This window comes from Myxocyprinus asiaticus, chromosome 8, assembly GCF_019703515.2.
Source record: "Myxocyprinus asiaticus isolate MX2 ecotype Aquarium Trade chromosome 8, UBuf_Myxa_2, whole genome shotgun sequence".
Classification (NCBI taxonomy): Eukaryota; Metazoa; Chordata; class Actinopteri; order Cypriniformes; family Catostomidae; genus Myxocyprinus; species Myxocyprinus asiaticus.
The window spans coordinates 5239297-5261616 of record NC_059351.1 but is presented as its reverse complement, the minus strand read 5'-3'; the positions used below and the strand labels follow the sequence as shown (position 1 = coordinate 5261616).

Sequence of the window (22320 nt, the reverse complement as noted above, 5' to 3'; positions counted from 1 at the left end):
CTAGGCTTGAGATTGTTGCCTTTTTCATGCATCAATAATCAGAAAATGTTTCCGATTATCTGTCTATATCAGCATTTTATTTTCTGATATAAATAGGGTGTAAGGGGGTTCAGTGGAAAGGAGGAGGCGAGAACCGGCTTGACAACTTAAATAATAATTTAATGAACAACTTAAACACACAACCAAAAAACACACAGCACAGCTGTCTGTAATTCTCTCTCTCTCGAACTGTCGTCCCCGGCCGCCTTTATCCCTCGCGCGCCCCATCAGGCTGATTGGGGACCGAGTGTGTCTCATTCCAGCCCGGCCCCGCCCTCCTCGGCTCTACATAGGGCTACTCGTTCCACAATAGTCTTTGTCTCTTCATACATGTTTCTCAACATAATGTTAGTAAAGTGTGAGCGGCAGGGTAAACTCCAGTTACTCTCCACAACGTTAAGCAGCTGCATATCGCGACTATAAGCATAGCTACAAAATTTGTTAGCTTCTTGGCCTGGGTTCAAAGCTTCAAAGAGTTTTTTGCCTTTCGCTGCACATACGTGCCATTCGCCATGATATCTGTTCATATGGAATATTGGCCAACTTCATCAACCCAGAATCTGAAATGATTTCAAATTTAGCTTCTTTTGTTCTTTTCCCGAAACTCTTCAATTTGTTTATCTGCCATAACATACAACGTAATGCACAATGAAACACTATGCAGAACTCCAGCTGCATCAATGTAGAGGGTGACAGAGGTGACGATAACTTTGTATTAAGTACAGTAAATGTTACATCACCCCCTTTTTGTCTCCCAAAGCTATTGTCCCAGACTAAGTTCAACGGAAGGCCAACTGACTGTGAATGGGAAAGTGCAAAATTAGGCTTCTTATTTAAATGTCGGCTAATGTTAATATATCGATGCCTCAAAAACATATCGAGAAAATAATGTGCTGATCAATAATCAATGAATCGATATTTTATGACGTTCTTACTCGCAACCAAAATGTAGCGTATTTGAACATCTTATGTTTTTCGCTAGTTCGTTTATTTGGTGGTTCTAGTAAACCTACTCAGCTCAAACAGAATGTTATAGGAGTTTATAAATGGTGCAAGTTGCTCAGCTTGTTTTATTTTCTCTGCAGTGAGTCTTGGTGACAAATTGCCTGTTTCTGTGGCAACGACCGAGACTCCTCTCTGCCCCCTATCTGTCACTCAACCTAGGCTGCCAGTGACAGTGTCAATGTCTCTCACACTGTAGTCAGGAAAAGCTCACAGGTGTGTGGCAGGGTAATGAGAGGTGCAAACTGGTTTCACACACAGATGTTAGCTGGCATTACTGCAGCAGGGTTTGCACTCTGACTGTAAACATGCCTTGATTATTTCTAACTAGATTTCTACTCTATTTTACTTCTTGCTAGAAACATTTGGAATTATTTGAAATGTTTGAAATTAGGGATGTGCACGAGTAATAGAGTGCTTGTTCAGCACCAACAACTCGAGTATTAAAAACCCTACTCGAATATTGCATATTCATGTTCCTTTCCGCATTTCCCTGCTGTGAGCAGTGCTGATTTACACTGTTTTCCCTCTGAATCTCTCACTAAACCTTGCAGTTACTACTGAATCCACTGGGGACCGCTTTGGATACTGTAACAGTATAAGGACGGGCAAGGAGGAGGCAGGAACCGGCTGAACAGTCAACGTAAAATTTTAATGCAAAACTCAACATAAAACAAACATAAACCGTAAGACAAAAAGACACACACAACGCGGCCATGTGCGTCTCTCTCTCTCTCCCTCGAGCTGGTGCCTCCGGCTCATCTTTATCCCCCTCCCGGCTGATTAGCCCGATTCTGGGCTGGCCGTGTGTCCTCACAGCCCGACCCCGCCCTCCTCCTCGTCACAGATAAGTGTTGTTGAGGTGTTGGATGAGAGAAGAAGATATATCATGGCGTCTGTGCTTCTAAAGCAAAGCCAAGTTATATTACAAGGCAATACTTGTAATATTTTGATTCTTATTGAATTCTACTCTATTTGTATTCGGTTCTTGTTGGAGTCATGCAAACCAACAGATGAGGATCTGTTTTTATGGTGGAAAAAATGCGAAGTGAATTCAGAAGCTGATCAGACCAGTTTGTGTGTATGAGCGTGAAATCTCTTAACACAGGCAGAGCACATTTTATAAAAAGCAAACTTTCACCTCTAGTTTTGCTGTTTTTGTTTTCCATTTTTATTAAAGCATATTCTTCATTTTTTATTTATTTTTTTTCCCAAAAGAAAATCATAGTTTGTTGAAGTTATCTTATTTTGAAACCGTTCTTGGTAACATTTGCGAATAAAACTAAATATAAGATTCACGTACGTGTCATAAATGTTTTTTTTTTTAACGTGCATGTTAATTTAAGTAATAGTGAGCATGTTAATGAGCAATAGTACTTGACTATAAAATTATTCAAAAATGCCCATCCCAACTTTCTTTCTTCTGATGAACACAAAGATTTTTAGAAGAATATCTCAGCTTTGTAAGTCATTCATGCAAGTGAATGGTGATCAGACCTTTGTAGCTCCAAAAATCACATAAAGGAAACGTAAGACTCTAGTGTTTAAATCCATATCTTCAGAAGCGATATAATCGGTGCGGGTGAGAAACAGATCAATGTTTAATTCCTTTTTTACTCTAAATCTAAAAAAAAAAAAAATCCATTCTCTAAATCTCCACTTTCACTTTTACATCTGAAAGTCACATGTGGTGCCTGTTTAGTTTCACTTTTTATTTGAAAATGAATGTGAAAGTGAAGATTTAGAGTTAAAAAAAAAGACTTAAATATCTGTTTCTCAGCCACACTTATTATATTGCTTCTGAAGATATGGATTATTTTTATGGATTACTTTTATGTTTCCTTTATGTGATTTTTTTGAGCTACAAAGTACTGATCACCATTCATTTGGATTGTATGGACCTACAGAGCTGAGATATTGTTCTAAAAATCTTTGTTTGTGTTCTGCTGAAGAAAGAAAATTATTCACATCTGGGATGGCATGTGAGTGAATAAACGATAAGATAATTTTTATTTTTTATTTACTTTGGGCGAACTAACCCTTTAAGCCATTTTGGAACAATTGCATGAATATTGAGGTATACTGTATATTGAATTATGTCAAAAAAGGCTGAAAATATTGAGTATTTTAAGTTCTATCACCCTGCCCTTATGACCATGCATTGGGTGACACTGCAGGAAAAATGAACCTGGGGTTGTCGGGGTTACAGAAAGGGAGGTTACTTTGTGTGGCCACACGACCAATCGTATGTTGAGGATGAACAGGAAGCTGATATCTATCTTCCTGCCTGATTAGGATAAAAAAATAAACAGCAAATAAACAGTCTTTCACTCTCTCTACTACCCTGTCTCTCCCTCTCTCTTTCTCCATCAGTCGCTCCCCCCCCCCCCCCACCACCTCTGCTTCCCTCTCTAGCTCTTCGGTTTCCTCATGTCGTCCGCTCTGCTTACGGCTGCTCAGTCATGATGCTGGGTAAAGACTACATGTTGGCCATTGTTATAGTGAATTACGAGGGTAGGTACCGTGCGTGTGTGTTTGCCTGTATACAAATGAATCTGTGAGTCCTTGCTGCGCATGTAGCTACACGTCTGCGTTGCGTGTGCATGCTTGTAAATGCAGGCGGAGGAGAGAGATAAAAGAAGGAGGATGCAGTGAGGGGTTTCACGAGCTGTGTGCTGCATACTAAAGTTTGTGCATATGTTCATGGCAAGCAGTTCGCTCCGTTGGTGTGTGCATGTGCACATGTGCACAAATTTTACAGCTGTGCTCCCCTCCCCCTCTGTTCAGCACATACTTCATAGACTGCAGGGAGAGAGAAGGAGAAGAGAGAGGTGAAATGAAAGTGGGTCGAATGTTAGAACCAGCATAGGAAAATAGAATAAGCATAGTTACTACATGGAAGCACATGCCTTTTTCTCTGTGTGAATATTTGTATGTCTCCCACTGTCTCTTTGTCTCTCCCTTGGTGTTGATTTTAAAAACGAAGTGGCTTTTGTTGTTTTTGTCTAAACATCCACCAAATCATTTATCGTCAACCTGATTATGTCTATTTCTTTGTATTTTTGTCCGTTTTAATGTTGTGTTCTCTCTGAGAATTGCAATGATCTTTTTAGGCAGCTGTTGTGACCCACTTTAAATCAGGGACTGCAACTCCCACGATACACCTCTGCTAATCATAATACATTGTATTAAAGAAACTACAGTACTGTGCTGCAGTGCCTCATTGTCTTATTGAGAGGGAACTGGGGGACAGGAGAAGATGACTTTATTGAGCACACAATAGGTTAGATTTACATTACTAGTGCTGGCTAAAAGCCACTCACTTAGTTCTGTTGGCTAATTATTAACTCATTGAAGTGAGTTGTGCCTTAAAGAAACAGTAAGGCTGCCCAACTCATGTTCTTCATTCATTTAATGGAGTGTCCTGATAGGATATTTCAAGGAGGTCTGGCATACTTGGAGAAAGCTTCTATTAGCATTCCCATTCATCTCAATGGCAGTTGCCTAGCTGGTGCAGGACCCTCGGAAATTTACACTTTAAAATCTGCCATCTTTGCTCATGATCACTGCATACAGTTTTTTTTTTTAGCCAATGACTACAGCTATAAATGGTCACTCTAAACACTCTGGAAAATAATATCATGACCTCACTGATTGGCTGATGGCACCACAAGAATTTGCATCAGCCCAAGCCCTTAACTAACTACTATCCTGAGCTGTGACATGAAAGGCAGAAGACATGGAAAAATAGAAGTCCATTTCATGCTTTTAAAAGCGTTTTCCCAGCTCTCTGAAAACAATCTGATAGAAACAGAAACCAACTGTCTGACAAAATAACCTCAGAGTATGATAAAAACTCAGGCTCAATCGACAGCAATAGTGGCATAATGTTGATTATAAAAGGAAAAATTGTGGGGGCTTGGGTAGCTCAGTTGTAAAATACACTGGCTACCACCCCTGGAGTTCACTAGTTCGCTAGTTCAAATCCCAGGGTGTGCTGAGTGACTCCAGCCAGGTCTCCTAAGCAACCAAATTGGCCCGGTTGCTAGGGAGGGTAGAGTCACATGGGGTAACCTCCTTGTGGTCACTATAATGTGGTTCGTTCTCAGTGGGGCACGTGGCGAGTTGGGCGCGGATGCCACGGTGGGTGTCGTGAAGCCTCCACACATGCTGTCTCCATGGCTACACGCTCAACAAGCCATGTGATAAGATGCGCGGCTTGATGGTCTCAGACGCAGAGGCAAATGGGATTCATCCTCCACCACCCAGAATGAGGCGAATCACTATGCAACCACGAGGACTTAAAAGAACACTGGGAATTGCGCATTCAAAATTGGGTGAAAAAGGGGAAAAATCCCAAAAAAAAGGAAAAATTATTTTAGTGTAATAAAATAAGGGATTTAGCAACGTTACAATACTTATCAGATTTCAGGGTTTACTGGCGTTATGTTGTCATGACAACGAAGTTGAAATATTGGATAGGAGTTGGTAAGCAATATTTTCACAGTAAAACATCTTATCTCGTATAATGTGTCTTGTGTCTATACTTTTGTGTATTTTAAAGGGGTATTTCACTCAAAAATGAAACTTCTCTAATACATTTACTCACCCTCATGCCATACCAGATGTGTATGGCTTACTTTCTTCTGCTGAACACAAACAAAGATTTTAGAAGAATATTTCAGCTCTGTTGGTCCATACAATGCAAGTGAATGATGGCCAGAACTTTGAAGTTCCAAAAGAACATAAAGGCAGCATAAAAGTAATCCATAAAAATAAAGACTCAAGTGGTTAAATCCATGGGTACGTTCCATTCTGAAGGGCTCATCCCTATGCCCTAATCCCTTCAGAGGGTTTGCCCTCCAGAGTGAGAGCTTTGGAGGGTTGAAGGGTGTAGGGCTCAAAAATATCAGTCATTTGGAACACACTCAGTGTCATCTATCCAAGGCTGTGTCTCATTTTGAAGGCTGCGTGCTAGGTAGGACGCGTCCTTTGAAGGCTGCAGTATACCGAGCGTCCTCTTTTAAACAAGTCTCGTTTAAATGAGACGGCCTTCGTAGGACAAACAGAAACATAACGTAACATGGTTGCTATGACAGCACGCCACTCTTTAACAAGCACGAGTGCTTTGAGTGAGAAGGTAACAAAGTCCCTCTGGATGGGAATGTATGAGGTACATTTTAGGAGAGTTATGATGTAAAGAGAAAAGAAAATAGATTTTACAGGTGTACTTTTAGTCTAATACTTTATTTTAATTATATATTAATATAATTATACATATTATATACTCTGCACCCATCTACTGAAGTACTTCAACTTGGGAATTTACATTCCTTGTGTTTGAACATCATATTTACGGGCAAATTGGCATAATTTTGTTTAGACATTTCCTTTGAAGCAAAGAATTGTGGGTTGTGAGTGCCCACGAAGGGTACGCCTCATGCATCCTCCGAATTCCCGTGAAAGAAGGTCGCATTCGAAGGCTGCATTCGAAGTGTCCTACTTGCTTTTCTGAATCGATGACGTATGCAGCCGACAAATGCGACCTCCGGAGGACGCAGCCTTCCAAACGAGACACAGCCCAAGCCAAAGGAGCCACTGCCGTCGCACAAATGCTGACGCTAATGAACATCACCTGCACCTAATCAGAAATATTTAAACATGGTTTTGCCTCACTAACTGCTTTTCAGAATGCAAACCGAAAATAAATCATTTAAATGTTTATGACTTTATGAAGAAATTTAAGCTTCATGTTTAAATATTTGTTTTTATTGAACCGAGAAAGTATACAATATGTACAGTATACAAATGTACAGTATAGTGATGTCAAAGTACCAGTACTTCGGTACCAAGTCGGTACTAAAATAAAAAAGATGTAACGATACCAGTGTTTTTTGTCTTACTGACACACGACTGCTTTCAAATGCTCACATGTTTATTTGAGCATTTGCTCTGTTACTCCTTTTACACTGAAATGCACAACTAATCAAATTAAAATCGTGATGTGTCCTAGTGTGATTATTGAACCGTGAAATGCTGAAATCTTAGTCTGTATGAGCTGCATGAACTTTAAATGAATGTGTGAAGCAGACCACAGACTATGAGAATCATTTTCGTTGAATGAGAGATGACAGAGCAGAGCACTATACCACTCTGAAGCATTATTTTTATATAATTAAATCACAGCATTTGCGCTTTAACGATCACATTGGGCCATGTAGCAAACTGTTTATCCGGAGAAGTTAAACTTCCGTCAAAAATGCACGTCAAAATAAAAGCACAATTCATAATAATAGCTAAATGCCTGAAATTGAAGAAATTGCAACATAAATACATTATAACTGTATAGTAAAATGTTATCCTCACTGTAGAATAATAATAATAATAAATAATGATTTTAATAATAATAAAAATGAAGCAATATATTACAAGCAAGAATGCTTTTGTACTGAATAAAAGTTTGTTAAAAAATGCAATGGAATGTTGATAAGTAATTTTTCTATTTTTTACTTGTTTAAAGTTTTTAAAAGTTTAAGGAATATGTTTGATTAGACACCATTTTGATAATGAAATGAAATTAAACTTTAAACATGGAATTCTGGAAAAATAATTTAAAAAAGAAAAGGAAAAAAGGATTTGGGGAAAAAATAAAGTAGATTTCAGTAGGGCCCTGCTTAAAAACAAACAAGTGTTAGCAACTCATATTTTTTAAATGTATTATTTACATTGAAATTTAACTTAGGCTAAAGGAGTGTGTTCAATAAAACATTATCATATTAGCAAATTTTTTCTTTGGTATCGAAATTGGTATCAAGAACAATGAACTTTCACTGGTATCGGTACCGACAACTGAAATGTTGGTACCGTGACAACACTAGTACAGTATATGTACAATTATTAAATAAATAAAATGCCACTATGTATATTTATTTTATTTCAACTCCTTTATTGGAATAACAGATTAAGCGAATTCACAGGAAAATAACACAAGCAAAAGCCAGTTTCAAACAGAAAACCAGGGGTTTAAATGTTTTAAAAAGTCTGCCTTTATAAACCACAGACTTTTTGTTTATAGAACCAGAGTGTGTTTAGAGGTGCAGCTGATTTACAGCAAACCTGCAGTGAGCCCTTCGGTTTGGAACGACCCTTCAACATGGCGGCCATGATCATTCCCCCTTCAAAGTGCCCTTCGGTCTGGATGAGAACAGATCAATATTTATGTCCTTATTTACTATAAATTATCCTCCCTGCCCAGTAGGTGGCGATATACACGAAGAATGCGAATCGCCAAAAACAAAAGAAGAATGTGAAAGTGAAAGTAGGAAATATTGATAGTATCTCACCCACACCTATCATATCGCTTCTGAAGACATTGATTAAACCTCTGGGGTGGTATTGATTACTTTTATGATGCCTTTATGTCCTTTTTGGACCTTCAAAGTGCTTGCCACTTCACTTGCATTGTATGGACCTACAGAGCTGAGATAATATTCTAAAAATCTTTGTTTTTGTTCGGCACAAGAAAGAAAGTCACACACATCTGGGATGGCATGAGGATCAATAAATTATATGAGAATTTTAATTTTTGGGTGAACTATTCCTTTAAAGTTTATGGGCCCCATTCACTTCTATTATAAGTGCTTGACCGTAGCCAAGATTTTATTTTTTTTTTATAAACAAGGGACGAGTCAAAATAATTTTTTGTGGTAATCAACATTATTCCTCAAATGCTGTCGATAACAAGTAGTTAACCCGGAACATGTCTTTAAGTGGCATGCACAGACAGCGATTTGCAGCAACAAAATGACCAGATGAGCAGTGACACCATGTGGCAATTACCAATGGGAGTGCAGATAGTGGACTTTATGTGATCCGCTTCCTAAAACAAACAGCTGGATACAGCGGTCAATTAGGGATGCCCCAAGGACTCAAGGGCTTGGCTTGTTTTTCCACTAACGGACATTCAAGTGTAGCCATTCGTTATAGTAGCAGTGCTTTTTGGAGGGCTCTTAAAAGAGTGAAATTGCCTTTAAAAAATTTTTTTTCCATGTCTGCTGCCTTTGACATCTCAGCTCAGGACAGTCATGATGTCATTCTCCTGCGACACAAGTGTCTGACTCAAAAAACCTGGATGCCGAACTTGAGCGCTCATGAGTAAAGATGGCAGATTTCAATTGCGTACTTCTGGGGGATCTTGCACCAGCCGAGCAACTAGCAACAGAAAACATATTAGGCCTGTTTAGGATACAGTGTCAGTACATTTTTCTGTGATTATCTGTCATATGCTACATTCATTTTGTGGTGCCGTGAAGAATTTCCTCCTAGAATTCTTTCAAACACACTCTGTGTAAGAGATTTATAGGTTTATTAAGGATGTGTTTCCTTGTTTGAAACTATTGAGCAGATGTGAGTAAGACGCTGCAGTGGTTTTCTGTGAGTATGTGTGGTTTTCCTCGCCCAGATTTCATTGTGTGAATAATGCTCTAACCAACATCTGAAATATGAAGCAAACATTCCCAACTGCTGTGTGAGGACAGATAGAACAGTAGCGAGTTCATGCATATGTGTGTGTGTGTATGAGAGACAGATTTTACAGTATGATAGAGTCCACGAAAAAAATGGCTATTCGTGGTAGCAACCTTGGTCATACACTTTATTTCGTAGCTCTTTCAAAGTGTTCTAGCAAGCAAATGTTATACAAAATGACTGTTTTCAAACAAGTTTCCCGAACACTCCCTCCATCTGCCATTAGTCAGACAAAAAGATAGCTTTTACTTTTCAAGGGGAGTCAACTCAAAATTAACTTGCTTTTTAGTTGTCATATCTAGGATAGTAGATGATATTTTAACATTGAAAAAATGACACCTTTCTTTGTCGTTTTGGCTGTGATAACGTTGTGCCATGATATGAAAAAGCATTACTGCATTATAGTGTACTCATATCCTGCAAAAAGACACTTAGATGGGGTGGGTCATTATCTATGCTTTAACAGAAATTATTTGGTTGCCAATGAAATGTCCATGTAAACAAGTTAAAGCTGTTGTCCGCATGTTGGTAGTCCTGGATATCGTAGTTGACGGATGTGTGTGGACCATGCCTGAACTTGTGTATTTGTGTTTACAGATATCTGGGGGGAGCAGTCATTTCAGACAGACCCTGATTTGCCTCCAGGATGGAAGATGATGACAGACATGGCTGGTATTTATTACTGGCACATTCCAACGGGTACCACACAGTGGGAGAGACCAGCCCCATGCCATCCGGTTCCAACTGGGCCCGACCATGCCAACCGCAAACACTCCCTGGGCTCCCTGTCACCCTCACCCACCCCGGATCATGAGGTACGCACACACACACACACACAAAAATTACACACTTTGAAACCATGTGGTTATGCAAACTGGACTTTCATTAAGTCATTTTTACTAGATAAAAATGAGATTTACCATTGATGTATTTATTAGTCTTCATGTCTTCTTTTTTTGTTCTCCTCCAGTCAGTGTCTCATGCCGATGTGTTTTTTGGAGCATCGAGTCGTTCAGGCAGCACCATCTCCGAGAGCTCCTTTGACCCCGCCCCCATTCCGTCCTCTTCCTGTCTGGACCCTACACCTATCCTCTCCTCAAACTCTTCTTCATCTTCCGATGGCAATGTTCCTTCCTGTGGATTTGTCAACAGCTGCTACTTTGTAAGTCTGTTCATCAGTCTCCCAATTTAATTATAATTATAATTATAATTTACAGCTGTCCTGCCATTCTCTGAGTGTTTAGGTTTCACAATGAGTACGGTTTGGTTTCGGATATATTAGTGAAGCATGCGTATATGAATAAAAAAGACAATCTATGGAAAATTGCAGTTTAAAAAAGCATTAAACTCAAGAAAAAAAAAAAGTTAACCAATAGCAGTTTAATACAGAATTGACAGTACTGCAATGGATTAAAAGAATATTCCAGGTTCAATATAAGTTAAGCTCAAGTGACAGCATTTGTGGCATGATGCTGATTACCACAAAAATTAATTTTGACTCGTCTCTCCTTTTCTTTAAAAAAAGCAAAAATCAAGGTTACAGTGAGACCCTTACAATGGAAGTGAATGGGGTCAATTTTTTTTGGGGTTTTAAGGCAGAAATCTCAAGTTTATAATCTTATAAAAGCACTTACATTAATTCTTCAGTTAAAACTTGTGTATTATTTGAGCTGTAAAGTTGTTAAAATTGCCATTTTTACTGTAATTTTAAGGTTTGTTGACATCACACTGTCATGGCAACATTGTAAAATTGGCTATAACTTTACACATAAAAGGTTAAAAGGTTAGTAAGTGATTTTATCACAATATAATCATGTTTACACACATATTGTTGATGTATTGTATCTTTACTTTTGAAAAAGTGAGTATTTTAGCATTCAAAAATTGGCCCCCATTCACTTCCATTGTAAGTGTCTCAAAGAAAAGGAGGGGCAAGTCAAAATAATTTTTTGTGGTAATCGACATTATGCCACAAATGCTGTCGACTGAGCTTAACTTGTATTGAACGTGGAATATTCCTTTAAACCGAGCTGGTTCAATGCTTTGTATAGTTACAGTTAGGAGTGGATGGTATATACAGTTAAGATATAAGTGTGCAGCTATTAGTGGGTGGAATAATGTGAAAATAAAGAGTGTGATGTGTCCAAAACATGTCAAGACAAGGAATGTTATGTGAGAGTTGTCATTCATTTATTACTAATAATCTCCTCTTTTAGTTATCATCTTGGTGGTCATTTTCCAAATAAAATAAAAATAATCAAATAAGATTTAATTCAGCAGATTATCCAAAAATAGGTTTTGCTACATGGTTATTAAAAAATAAAGCATTTTTTTATTTTTTGTTGCATTTCCAGCAGAAATAACTATACTGTGATATTTATCATTTCTGTTATATAAAATTACTCATACCGTGATATGTGATATTTGTCATACTGCCAAACCCTTATTTCTTGTAATAATGTTAAAACTGTGTGTGTCTGTGTGTGTGTGTGTGTGTGTGTGTAGCCTCGTTCTTCATCCCTACAAATAATGCCAGGGAAGGATAGACACTCTGAGATGTGCCATCGGGAAGAGGATAAGGTAATTAACTTTTTCGCTCTCAGAATGTAATGAAAAACAGTTTTGTCTCTCCTCGGATACTTACAGGAACCATACCACGTAAAGCAAGATATATACATCCATACCGCACCTAAGCAAATACACACACACATACGCAATCACCCACACTCAACAGGCATCATACACAAACATATGCTTGTTGGGTGATCTAACAACCCTGTGCCGTCTCTCTCCAACCTCCCACCCTTGACCCCTCAACCTTGTCCACCCTCTTTGTGTGTGTGTGTGTGTGTGTGTTTGTGTGAATAATGGTGCAGAAAAAGCCATGGAGTGATTTTGCAGTTGGAAAGATTGATAGTGAGATCTGGAAGGTTAGTATCTCAGGCAATTTCTTAATGACCTGCAGAGCCAAATGCACAGTAGAATGTCTTCTAGAACAGTCAACACTTTATGTTTGACACAGGGTACAAAATTATATTTATGCCACAACTGCCAGTTGGAGCATTACATTTATTGACCATATTTATTTCTCACTGGCTATGAAACCATGTGTTTTGCATTACTTTTATAAAAAAAAAAAAATAAAGTATTATTTAACTGGTGTTATTTACATCAACAACGGTCAGACTTTCGCTCTTACAATTCGGTTGAATCCATGTATTATGTTGCAGTCCCGGCCTACTGGCAAAAACCATTACCGATATGCATGCGATTTTTGCTTGTAGGCACAATGACAAATGCAACATTTAGCATTTACCTCTGAAGTTGAACTGCTTTACAAAACTACCTGTAATATTGTGCACAAAATAATATTGTGTCTACAAATAATTCATTTATCTAGTTTTAGTCCGGATCCACAGATACTCCATGAGCGGGGTGTGAGGAGCGTTTTTTCGTTCCGGTGCCCAACTTAACAGATTACAGCCTTCTTATTGCGAGCGGGAGTCACTAGGTGAAGCATCCTGGAAGCATCCCAGATACGGCAGTGAGGGGATAGTTTCAGCATTGAGCCTATGTTTTGCCGCACGGCTCACGTTGAATTCAGCGGCATTGGGTGTAGTAGAAAACTAAAATAATCAAGAGAGTATAGAAAAGACGCAAAAGCAAATGAAAAATGTTTAAACCGAACCTACAATATACTATAATTTATAAGTCTGCATACAAACAAGCACAATCTAACTAAAATATAGAATAAATAAACTTTTGCATGGTTATGTATATGTAGGGATATAGTATAGGCTTTACAATATTAACCAATCATGACCATTTTTGTTGATAAAAATAAACAAGTGTCCATTACAAGACTGCCCGCCATTATCGTTGAAGCAACAGTTTACCTCATTCGGATTTGCAAGGCCACAACACTGGACGTTTCCCAACTGATTGTAGAGGTTGAGAATTATGAAGTGCTGTACCACCCTCAGCATTTATTATACAAGGATTTATTAGCAAGGAAAAGGTGTGTGAAGCAGTAGATTTGTCAGTTTTGTGCAGAGAGTGGATGTTACAATTTACGACATAAAGGCAAGACACATACAGTGCATCTGGAAAGTATTCACAGCACTTCACTTTTTCCACATTTTGTTATGTTACAGCCTTATTCCAAAACGGATTAAATTCATTATGTTCCTCAAAATTCTACAAACAATACCCCATAATGACAACATGAAAGAAGTTTGTTTGAAATCTTTGCAAATTTATAAAAAAAATAAAGTAAAACAATCACATGTACATAAGTATTCACAGCCTTTGCTCAATACTTTGTTGAAGCACCTTTGGCACCAATTACAGCCTGAAGTCTTTTTGAGTATGATGCTACAAGCTTGGCGCACCTATTTTTGGGCAGTTTCTCCCATTCTTCTTTGCAGGACCTCTCAAGCTCCATCAGGTTGGATGGGGTGCGTCGGTGCACAGACATTTTCAGATCTCTCGAGAGATGTTCAATCGGGTTCAAGTCTGGGATCTGGCTGGGCCACTCAAGGACATTCACAGAGATGTCCCGGAGCCACTCCTTTGTTATCTTGGCTGTGTGCTTAGGATCGTTGTCCTGTTGGAAGATGAACCTTCGCCCCAGTCTGAGGTCCAGAGCGCTCTGGAGCAGGTTTTCATCAAGGATGTCTCTGTACATTGCTGCATTCATCTTTCCCTCAATCCTGACTAGTCTCCCAGTACCTGCCGCTGAAAAACATCCCCACAGCATGATGCTGCCACCACCATGCTTCACTGTAGGGATGGTATTGGCCAGGTGATGAGCGGTGCCTGGTTTCCTCCAGACATGACGCTTGCCATTCAGGCCAAAGAGTTCAGTCTTTGTTTCTCATGGTCTGAGAGTCCTTCAGGTCCCTTTTACTGAGGAGTGGCTTCTGTCTGGCCACTCTACCATACAGACCTGATTGGTGGAGTGCTGCAGAGATGGTTGTTCTTCTGGAAGGTTCTCCTCTCTCCACAGAGAAATGCTGGAGCTCTGTCAGAGTGACCATCAGGTTCTTGGTCACCTCCCTGACTAAGGCCCTTCTCCCCCGATCGCTCAGTTTGGCCGGGCGGTCAGCTCTAGGAAGAGTCCTGGTGGTTCCAAACTTCTTCCATTTACGGATGATGGAGGCCACTGTGCTCATTGGGACCTTCAATGCTGCAGAAATTTTTCTGTACCCTTCCCCAGATCTGTGCCTCGATACAATCCTGTCTCGGAGGTCTACAGACAATTCCTTGGACTTCATGGCTTGGTTTGTGCTCTGACATGCACTGTTAACTGTGGGACCTTATATAGACAGGTGTGTGCCTTTCCAAATCATGTCCAATCAACTGAATTTACCACAGGTGGACTCCAATCAAGTTGTAGAAACATCTCAAGGATGATCAGTGGAAACAGGATGCACCTGAGCTCAATTTTGAGTGTCATGGCAAAGGCTGTGAATACTTATGTACATGTGATTTTTTTCGTTTTTTTATTTTTAATACATTTGCAAAGATTTCAAACAAACTTCTTTCACGTTGTCATTATGGGGTATTGTTTGTAGAATTTTGAGGAAAATAATGAATTTAATCCGTTTTGGAATAAGGCTGTAACATAACAAAATGTGGAAAAAGTGAAGTGCTGTGAATGCTTTCCGGATGCACTGTATGTGTCTTGCCTTTATGTCGTAAAAAATAGTCTACTTAACACGGTTTTGTCAGGTGTTTTTACTAAGATTTTTTTTTTTTTACTTATTTAATTTATGGGCTGTTGTGCTGGATGTAAACTTGATGCAGGGAGACACAACAGTTTCTGTTCTCTGCCTGAATGCAGACGATTGAAGCACCCAATACTGTATGGGTTGGGCATCTATGAAAATTATTTACCATTGTGATGTTAATATGGTCCTACTCATGTACATATTATTTCATGAAGACCAAATTTGTTATACTTATCAATTACCACCTCTCAAAAAATATATAATTTATGGCCTTTGAAGAAAGTATTTTCCGTAGGAACCCAGAGATACGTTTTTTTCAGAAGAGACGCGGCCAATGTGAAAGCCCAGTGCGACCTCGTTGCTCACGCCCCGCTCATTGAGTATGTGTGAATAACGCGTTACTTACAATTAACACTTGTGCAGAGCCCCTCACTTAATTAATATTTAAGATTTAAAGTATTTTGTGTCTAACTTTAACCTTGTGAGACCCCGTTTCCCCGTGGACATGTGTGGACATTACATTTTGGCTTCGCTATTGGCTATGCTTCATTTTATTTTATTAAAACCAACTGATCTCAGTTCAGGAGACCCTAGGCTGTCATTAAAGGATTAAACTTTCAGCGCATGTGACAAAACAGCATGGTGCCAATCACAGCTGAATTTGTCTTTTGGAGAAACGGCAACAAAACTACATCTGGTAAGAAACCAGCTTAAGTTTTCACATTAAAACCTGTTTGAGTCAAAAGAGTAGAGTCTCTAGTTCATCCAATATACCATTTTAAAAACCGCATCGATTTATCACGAAACAGCACGCTGTTAAACACAGTGTCCACGCACGTGGACTATAGGACTAGCTTTTCATAAAAATCCTACATTCACTGTGCATTATCACATTGAGAATCAATGGACGTATCCAAAAGCTGGAAAATGTTGCTTTGAGAGGCTGTATACGAAGTTAGAATGAAAATAAGGTGTGTTTCAAACTGTTCTGAGGCCAGTGACGACAGAGAGCACACTGGAGGTTAAGTCATTCACTAATTAGGGAGCAAGGGAGCATCCTATAGCTTTCCTTAGTGAATTCACTTCTAACATCTGGTGTAAAGTTCAGTTTCAGGCTGCAGATGATGTTTGGATCACTCAACATGTTTGGTAGACATGGAACAATGATATTCAGTACATAGATTCAGAATTTTATGATGCAAAATTGTATTTTAACATGGTTGGCAGTGATTTGATGATGCTGGCCATTACTTCTAATCAGAATTATTTATTCAGCTTTATAGAAAATCAGTTATAATGTATATAACATCTCAAAAACTTGAATAACCAACACTCCTGGACACATAATAAACTATTTGATGAAAAAAATCTGACTTTCTATAGCTTGAAAATACTTAAAATTCCACATCTTAGTCCCGCTGTCCCACATTTTTAGGAAATTTTGCTCTAGAGAAAAAATATTTGTTTTGCTTGTTTATTAGCTGCTACTAGTTACAAATCAAAAAGGGAAATGGAAAATGCACACAGCAGTCATGCGGGGATCTCAGGAGGTTAAAGGTATGCCTGATATTTAAGAACTGATAACCGATTAAGTGTAAAAGTGTAAATATCGGTTAAAAATCGATTATTGGTCTTTCTCTTGTCCATATGTATTATACTGTATGTACTTAAATAGTCTTTTATATAGACTATATACATTTTCATGTATTTAGTGGCAATGCACTGAATAATACAGGGTTCCTACGGAAAACCTGGAAATATTATGGATTTTAATTTTGTGATTTACAGGCCTGTAAACGTCATGGAAATGAACAAAATCTTTAAGATGTCATAGGAAAAGTCATTGAAATGTCTATAGTTACTATAAGGTTGTCTAGTTATACTATTTTTCATATATGCTTTATTCTTCAAATATGAAGTATATGTGCTATCCATGTCAGAATATGCTCTTTGTGAGTGTAATCTCAATAAAATTATATTGAATAAATAAATAAAACTGAATTAAAAAAAAAAAAAAAGGAATCAGGAATATCCATTACTTTTCCAGGAATCATGAACAACTGAAAAAGTAATGGATATTCATTGTTTATAAGGTGTGGATTCATTATTATTGCCCTTGTCAAACATCTCATATCTTAAATCTTGTGCCTCTGCACTGATGCAATATGGTTCTACCTGTAGACGTTCTACTGATGAAGTTGTGTTCTCTAAAATCTGCCGAGCAGATACCTTCTGCTTTATACCTTCCTCACCTTTTGCCGTTTAATCTCATCTGAGCATGGCTTTCCTCCTATTCACTCCATCTGAGTCTTGAGTCGCTCTTCATTTCTCCGTTTCCTCTTTCCCATTCCTTTTGTAAATACGCTCATGTCATTTTTCTTCACATCAAGTGTGCCTGAGTCATGTTTAAGGCTGGTTAATAGTTTATTTCATCGCTCATTGCGGGCACTGTCCTTTCCAGTTTTAAAGAGTTTTGCTAAGCATGATCTGCACACACACGCACACAGATCTCAGCACTGGCTCTAGACTTGGCTGTATGTGAGTTTGCTTTATGTTTGTTTGCTTGTTTTAAGCATCTCTGTAAAATCTCTCCGCCTCAGGATCTTCAGGCGGCCACAGTGAACCCTGACCCCAGTTTAAAGGAATTTGAAGGAGCAACTCTCCGCTATGCCTCCCTCAAGCTACGGTATGTGTGGATTTATGTAGCCATAGTTTGGGGATGAATTTGTCCACAGAACTTAGCTAAATATGCCAAAACCTCTTTTTGAATGTTTGGTGATGCCCTAATTTGGAAAAATGGTGGATGAATGAAATATGCATTTTTTCATATTTGATAGATTTATATCTTCTTTTAGGTTTCGGTTATATAGTGTAAGGTATAGTTACTATAATTAGATTTATATAAAACATGTCTATTGTACAGTATGTTCCCTTACTTAGGTAGCTAAGTAAGCATGTGTATCTGTGTGTGTGTGTGTGTGTGTGTGTGTGTGTGTACAGGTTTGTTAAGGCCAAATTTGTGAATATTTCCTCATAAATATAGAGAAATATATTACAGTAGGTCTAGGGATATGGTATAGTAAAAATCATTATCTTTGTATGAAAACCATATGTCTATATGAGGTCCTCTATGGTTTTTGTGTGTTTGTGAGATGTAAGCTGCACATACCCTTCTCATTGTGTGTATGTGTGTGTTTAGAAACCCTGCTCCCGTTGAAGAGGAAGATTCCAGTAGTATTAACAGTGACCCTGAAGCCAAGGTGAGACAACATACTGCAGCTATTCAAAGATAACTGTTCAACAGAGAACTTAATTTAGTCTTGAGGAAAGGATCCAAAATTAACATTCACCAAGTGTCAGGGGGGCCTGGGTAGCTCAGTGGTAAAATACATAGGGGCTACCACCCCTGGAGATCGCTAGCTCGCTAGTTCGAATCCCAGGGCGTGCTGAGTGACTCCAGCCAGGTCTCCTGAGCAACCAAATTGGCCCGGTTGCTAGGGGGGGTAGAGTCACATGGGGTAACCTCCTCATGGTCGCTATAATGTGGTTCGTTCTTGGTGGGGCGCGTGGTGAGTTGAGCGGTTGCCGCAGTGGATGGCGTGAAGCCTCCACATGCGCTATGTCTCCATGGCAACTTAAAAGCTCATTGGGACTTAAGAGCACATTGGGAATTGGGCATTCCAAATTAAAAAAAAAAAAAAAAAAACATTCACCAAGTGTCAAGTGTGAGTAAAAATGTGCTTTGAATTACTTGTCAATTGGCCTGTATTTAATAATCAAACATGGTTTAATTTAAATTGTAAGAATGATAGTCTGACCCTCGCTGATTCGAAACCTTCTATCTGTCATAATTTGCACATCTTCTAACAACATTTTCCTCATTGGAAAAGTTGGAAGTTTTTCTAGTTTATCTAAAAAAAAATTAAAAAAAAATATTTTCAGAACCGCCACAAATGTGGAATATTCCTTGCATAAAGTCACAATTTTGGCCCTGCTTCAGGTTAACTGATGGTTTAAGAAAGCATTTACATTCTCAATCACCATAACATGACCCTGACTTCACCCCTCTTGTGAGCATGTTCTTCTCAATTAAGCATGGCAAATAAATGCCACGTTCGATTCAGATGGCAGCATTGGCACAGCTAATTTGAAAATCATTGTTTATTACTTGTTCCCCGTTTGTTTATTTGTGGAATTTGGTGTTGTCAGGAGTTTCCAACTTCCAATGTAATCCTAAATGTACAGTGCCATCTACTGACAGGTTAAAGAAATTCACAAGTACCTCACTCTTGGAAACATGTGGAAGGGTGTAATAGACAAACAAATGTGTAATGGAATTATGTCTTGTGTTTATGTTTAAGTCCTTCACGAAACAATATGGAACTCGGATGTTAGCTGAAAGCACAGCTCCAACAGCTCCAATTCTGTCAAAAGACTATGCCTTAAAAGGATAATCACATGCATTTGTGCCTTGAATCACAAAATGGGAAACAACACAATAAAAAAGCATATTTTCTAAAAATTGATTTATAAAAGAATCACATCAAGAGCTTGCATATGCAATTTCTTTTACATTTTAAGTACTACTCAGAAAATGAATATTGTAATAAGCCTTACATATGAAAATTAAATATCATTACTTATGTTATTACTGACTAGATAGTTTTGTCAAATGACATAATTCAGATTCTGCAGAACACTCAGAACTGGAACAACCTTGCACGTCCATTTATGACATATTTTAGCCAAGTTGATTTTACTTTCAGCCATCAATAACAATGTAGTAAGCTGAATTTAAAGGGATAGATCACTGAAAAATTAAAATTCTGCCATCATTCTTACACTCATGTCGTTTAAATGATGTGTGATTTGACTGTGGAAGACTAAAGAAGTTAAAGGAAAAGTTCACCCAAAAATGAAAATTCTCTCATCATTTACTCACCCTCATGCCATCCCAGATGTGTATGACTTTCTTTCTTCAGCAGAACACAAATGAAGATTTTTAGAAGAATATCTCAGCTCTGTAGATCCATACAATGCAAGTGAATGGTGACTGCTGATAGTGAAAAAGGAGTTATATTTTGAGCTGACTGGATCACTTTAGACAACATGGATTTAACCACTGGAGTCATATGGATTACTTTTTTGCTGCCTTTATGTGCTTTTTGGAGCTTCTGAATCCTGGTCACCATTCACGTGTATTGTATAGAGCTACAGAGCTGAGATATGCTTCTAAAAATCTTCATTTGTGTTCTGCAGAAGGGAGAAAGTCATACACATCTGGGATGGCATTTTGTGAGTAAATGATGAAACAATGTAAATTTTACCAAAATGTTCATGTTGCTCTTTTCCAACAAGGAAAGTGAATGGTGACCATGCCTGTTAAGCTATAAATGTAGTGGTACAAACAGTACCATAAAAGTAGTGCAAATGACTTGTGTGCAATATTCCAACTCGATTCTTACAAAGCGATCGTATGGTATAGACTGTTTATGGTACCTGTATGGTGCTTATTTTGTCCTATTTGGAGTGTGATAGCCACTGGTCCTCATCCACTTTAGTTGTATGGCAAAGAGCAGTCTGGACATTCTGCTAAATATCACTTTTAAGAAAATGTGGCAAGGAGGAGGGCGGGGCTGGGCCGTGATGATGTATGCCCGGCCCCTAATCAGGCTAATCAAACCGACAAGAGGGATAAAGGGAGAGAGAGAGCTACAGGCAGCTGCCCTGTATGTGTTTATGTTGTATGTCTTTTGCTTTAAGTTAATCATTAAATTATTATTTATATTGTCAAGCCGGTTCTCGCCTCCTCCTTTCCCTTTTACTCTGGTACAGAAAACAAATCATACATGTTTTAAGCAACGTGAGGATAACATTTTTTCATGCGCTTTCCCTTTAACACATTTAGCCACATTTAAATCCATTCCGCAAATTTTCCCCCAGTATCAGCAATGTAATGCTAATAAAGTCTGCAAACTCCGTCTGGACTTGCTTATGATCATGACATCACTCTGATGACTTCATTCTTAATTCCTGGTTTCGAGTTATCAGATGAGAATTCATCTATTACTCATGTTACCATTCAATTTACTGTATACCTCTGCCTCCTTCTCTCTCTCTTCCCAAGTCATTGTCCTTCTCTCTCTTGGGGTTCTGCTCTTTCAGCAGCAGTTAAAATCAAACTGAAGGAGGATGACTGCATTCTGTCTATTAATAATCTCTCTCACACATGAACACTCCCATAATGATGTAGCCTCATCACAGAGTTTAAGAAAACAGAAGAGAATGAATGATGGATCATTCTAGTCTCAGAGCGCTCAGAGAAAGACCAGGAGGAGGGGAAGAGTGGAAGATGAAAGAAAAGATCTTCTAGTTAAAGGGATCTTCCCCTTTGATCTTGGCACCCTGCCATGAAAGTGTGTCTCTGTGTGTGTGTAAATGATGGTGAACTTAAGGATTACAGACCCAGGCTCTATTGCTTAATAACAGAGTGATGGGTGAAGTGATGCTGAGTTTTGTAAGGAGAAAGGACATCTCTCTCTCTCTCTCTCTCTCTCTCTCTCTCTCTTCTCTCTCTCTCTCTTCAACTGCAGCTATTCTTAGAGGTTGCCATATGAAAATGTAAAGAGGTGTTTCCTCATTTCAGAGTCTCTCTGTAGAGGAGGAATCTGTATATAATATAATGAAATATTGTATAATATAATAAAGGTTATAATTGTGGTGCTGTGTGTTATATGTTACTGGGGTTGGTGTTTGATTGTTGGGCTTGTGTTTATTACAGTGTTTTGCTGTGCGCTCTCTGGGCTGGGTAGAGATGGCTGAAGAGGACTTGGCTCCTGGTAAAAGCAGCGTCGCTGTTAACAACTGTATCCGTCAACTGTCCTACTGCAAGAATGACATCCGAGACACAGTGGGCATCTGGGGAGAGGTGAGAGACACCGTCTCTCTTACACACACTCACAAACACTTTAGCTGTATCCAAATATGCATACTTAGTAGTATGTTGTATGCCAAACAAAGA

The 22320-nt window shown here is 38.6% G+C and overlaps 1 protein-coding gene across 4 annotated transcripts in view; it reads left to right on the top strand.

Annotated features, from left to right (window-relative positions):
* Positions 1-22320, top strand: part of LOC127445256 (amyloid beta precursor protein binding family B member 2-like) — a 72809-nt gene that overhangs the window by 30564 nt on the left and 19925 nt on the right. For 3 of the 4 annotated variants that reach the window (XM_051705180.1, XM_051705178.1, XM_051705179.1), the window contains 7 exons: positions 10165-10382; positions 10538-10729; positions 12073-12147; positions 12444-12497; positions 17900-17985; positions 18499-18559; positions 22081-22227. In XM_051705180.1, coding sequence (XP_051561140.1) covers positions 10165-10382; positions 10538-10729; positions 12073-12147; positions 12444-12497; positions 17900-17985; positions 18499-18559; positions 22081-22227 — 833 coding nt within the window. The remainder of the gene's footprint in view (positions 1-10164; positions 10383-10537; positions 10730-12072; positions 12148-12443; positions 12498-17899; positions 17986-18498; positions 18560-22080; positions 22228-22320) is intronic. The other variant, XM_051705181.1, reaches the window with a different exon arrangement.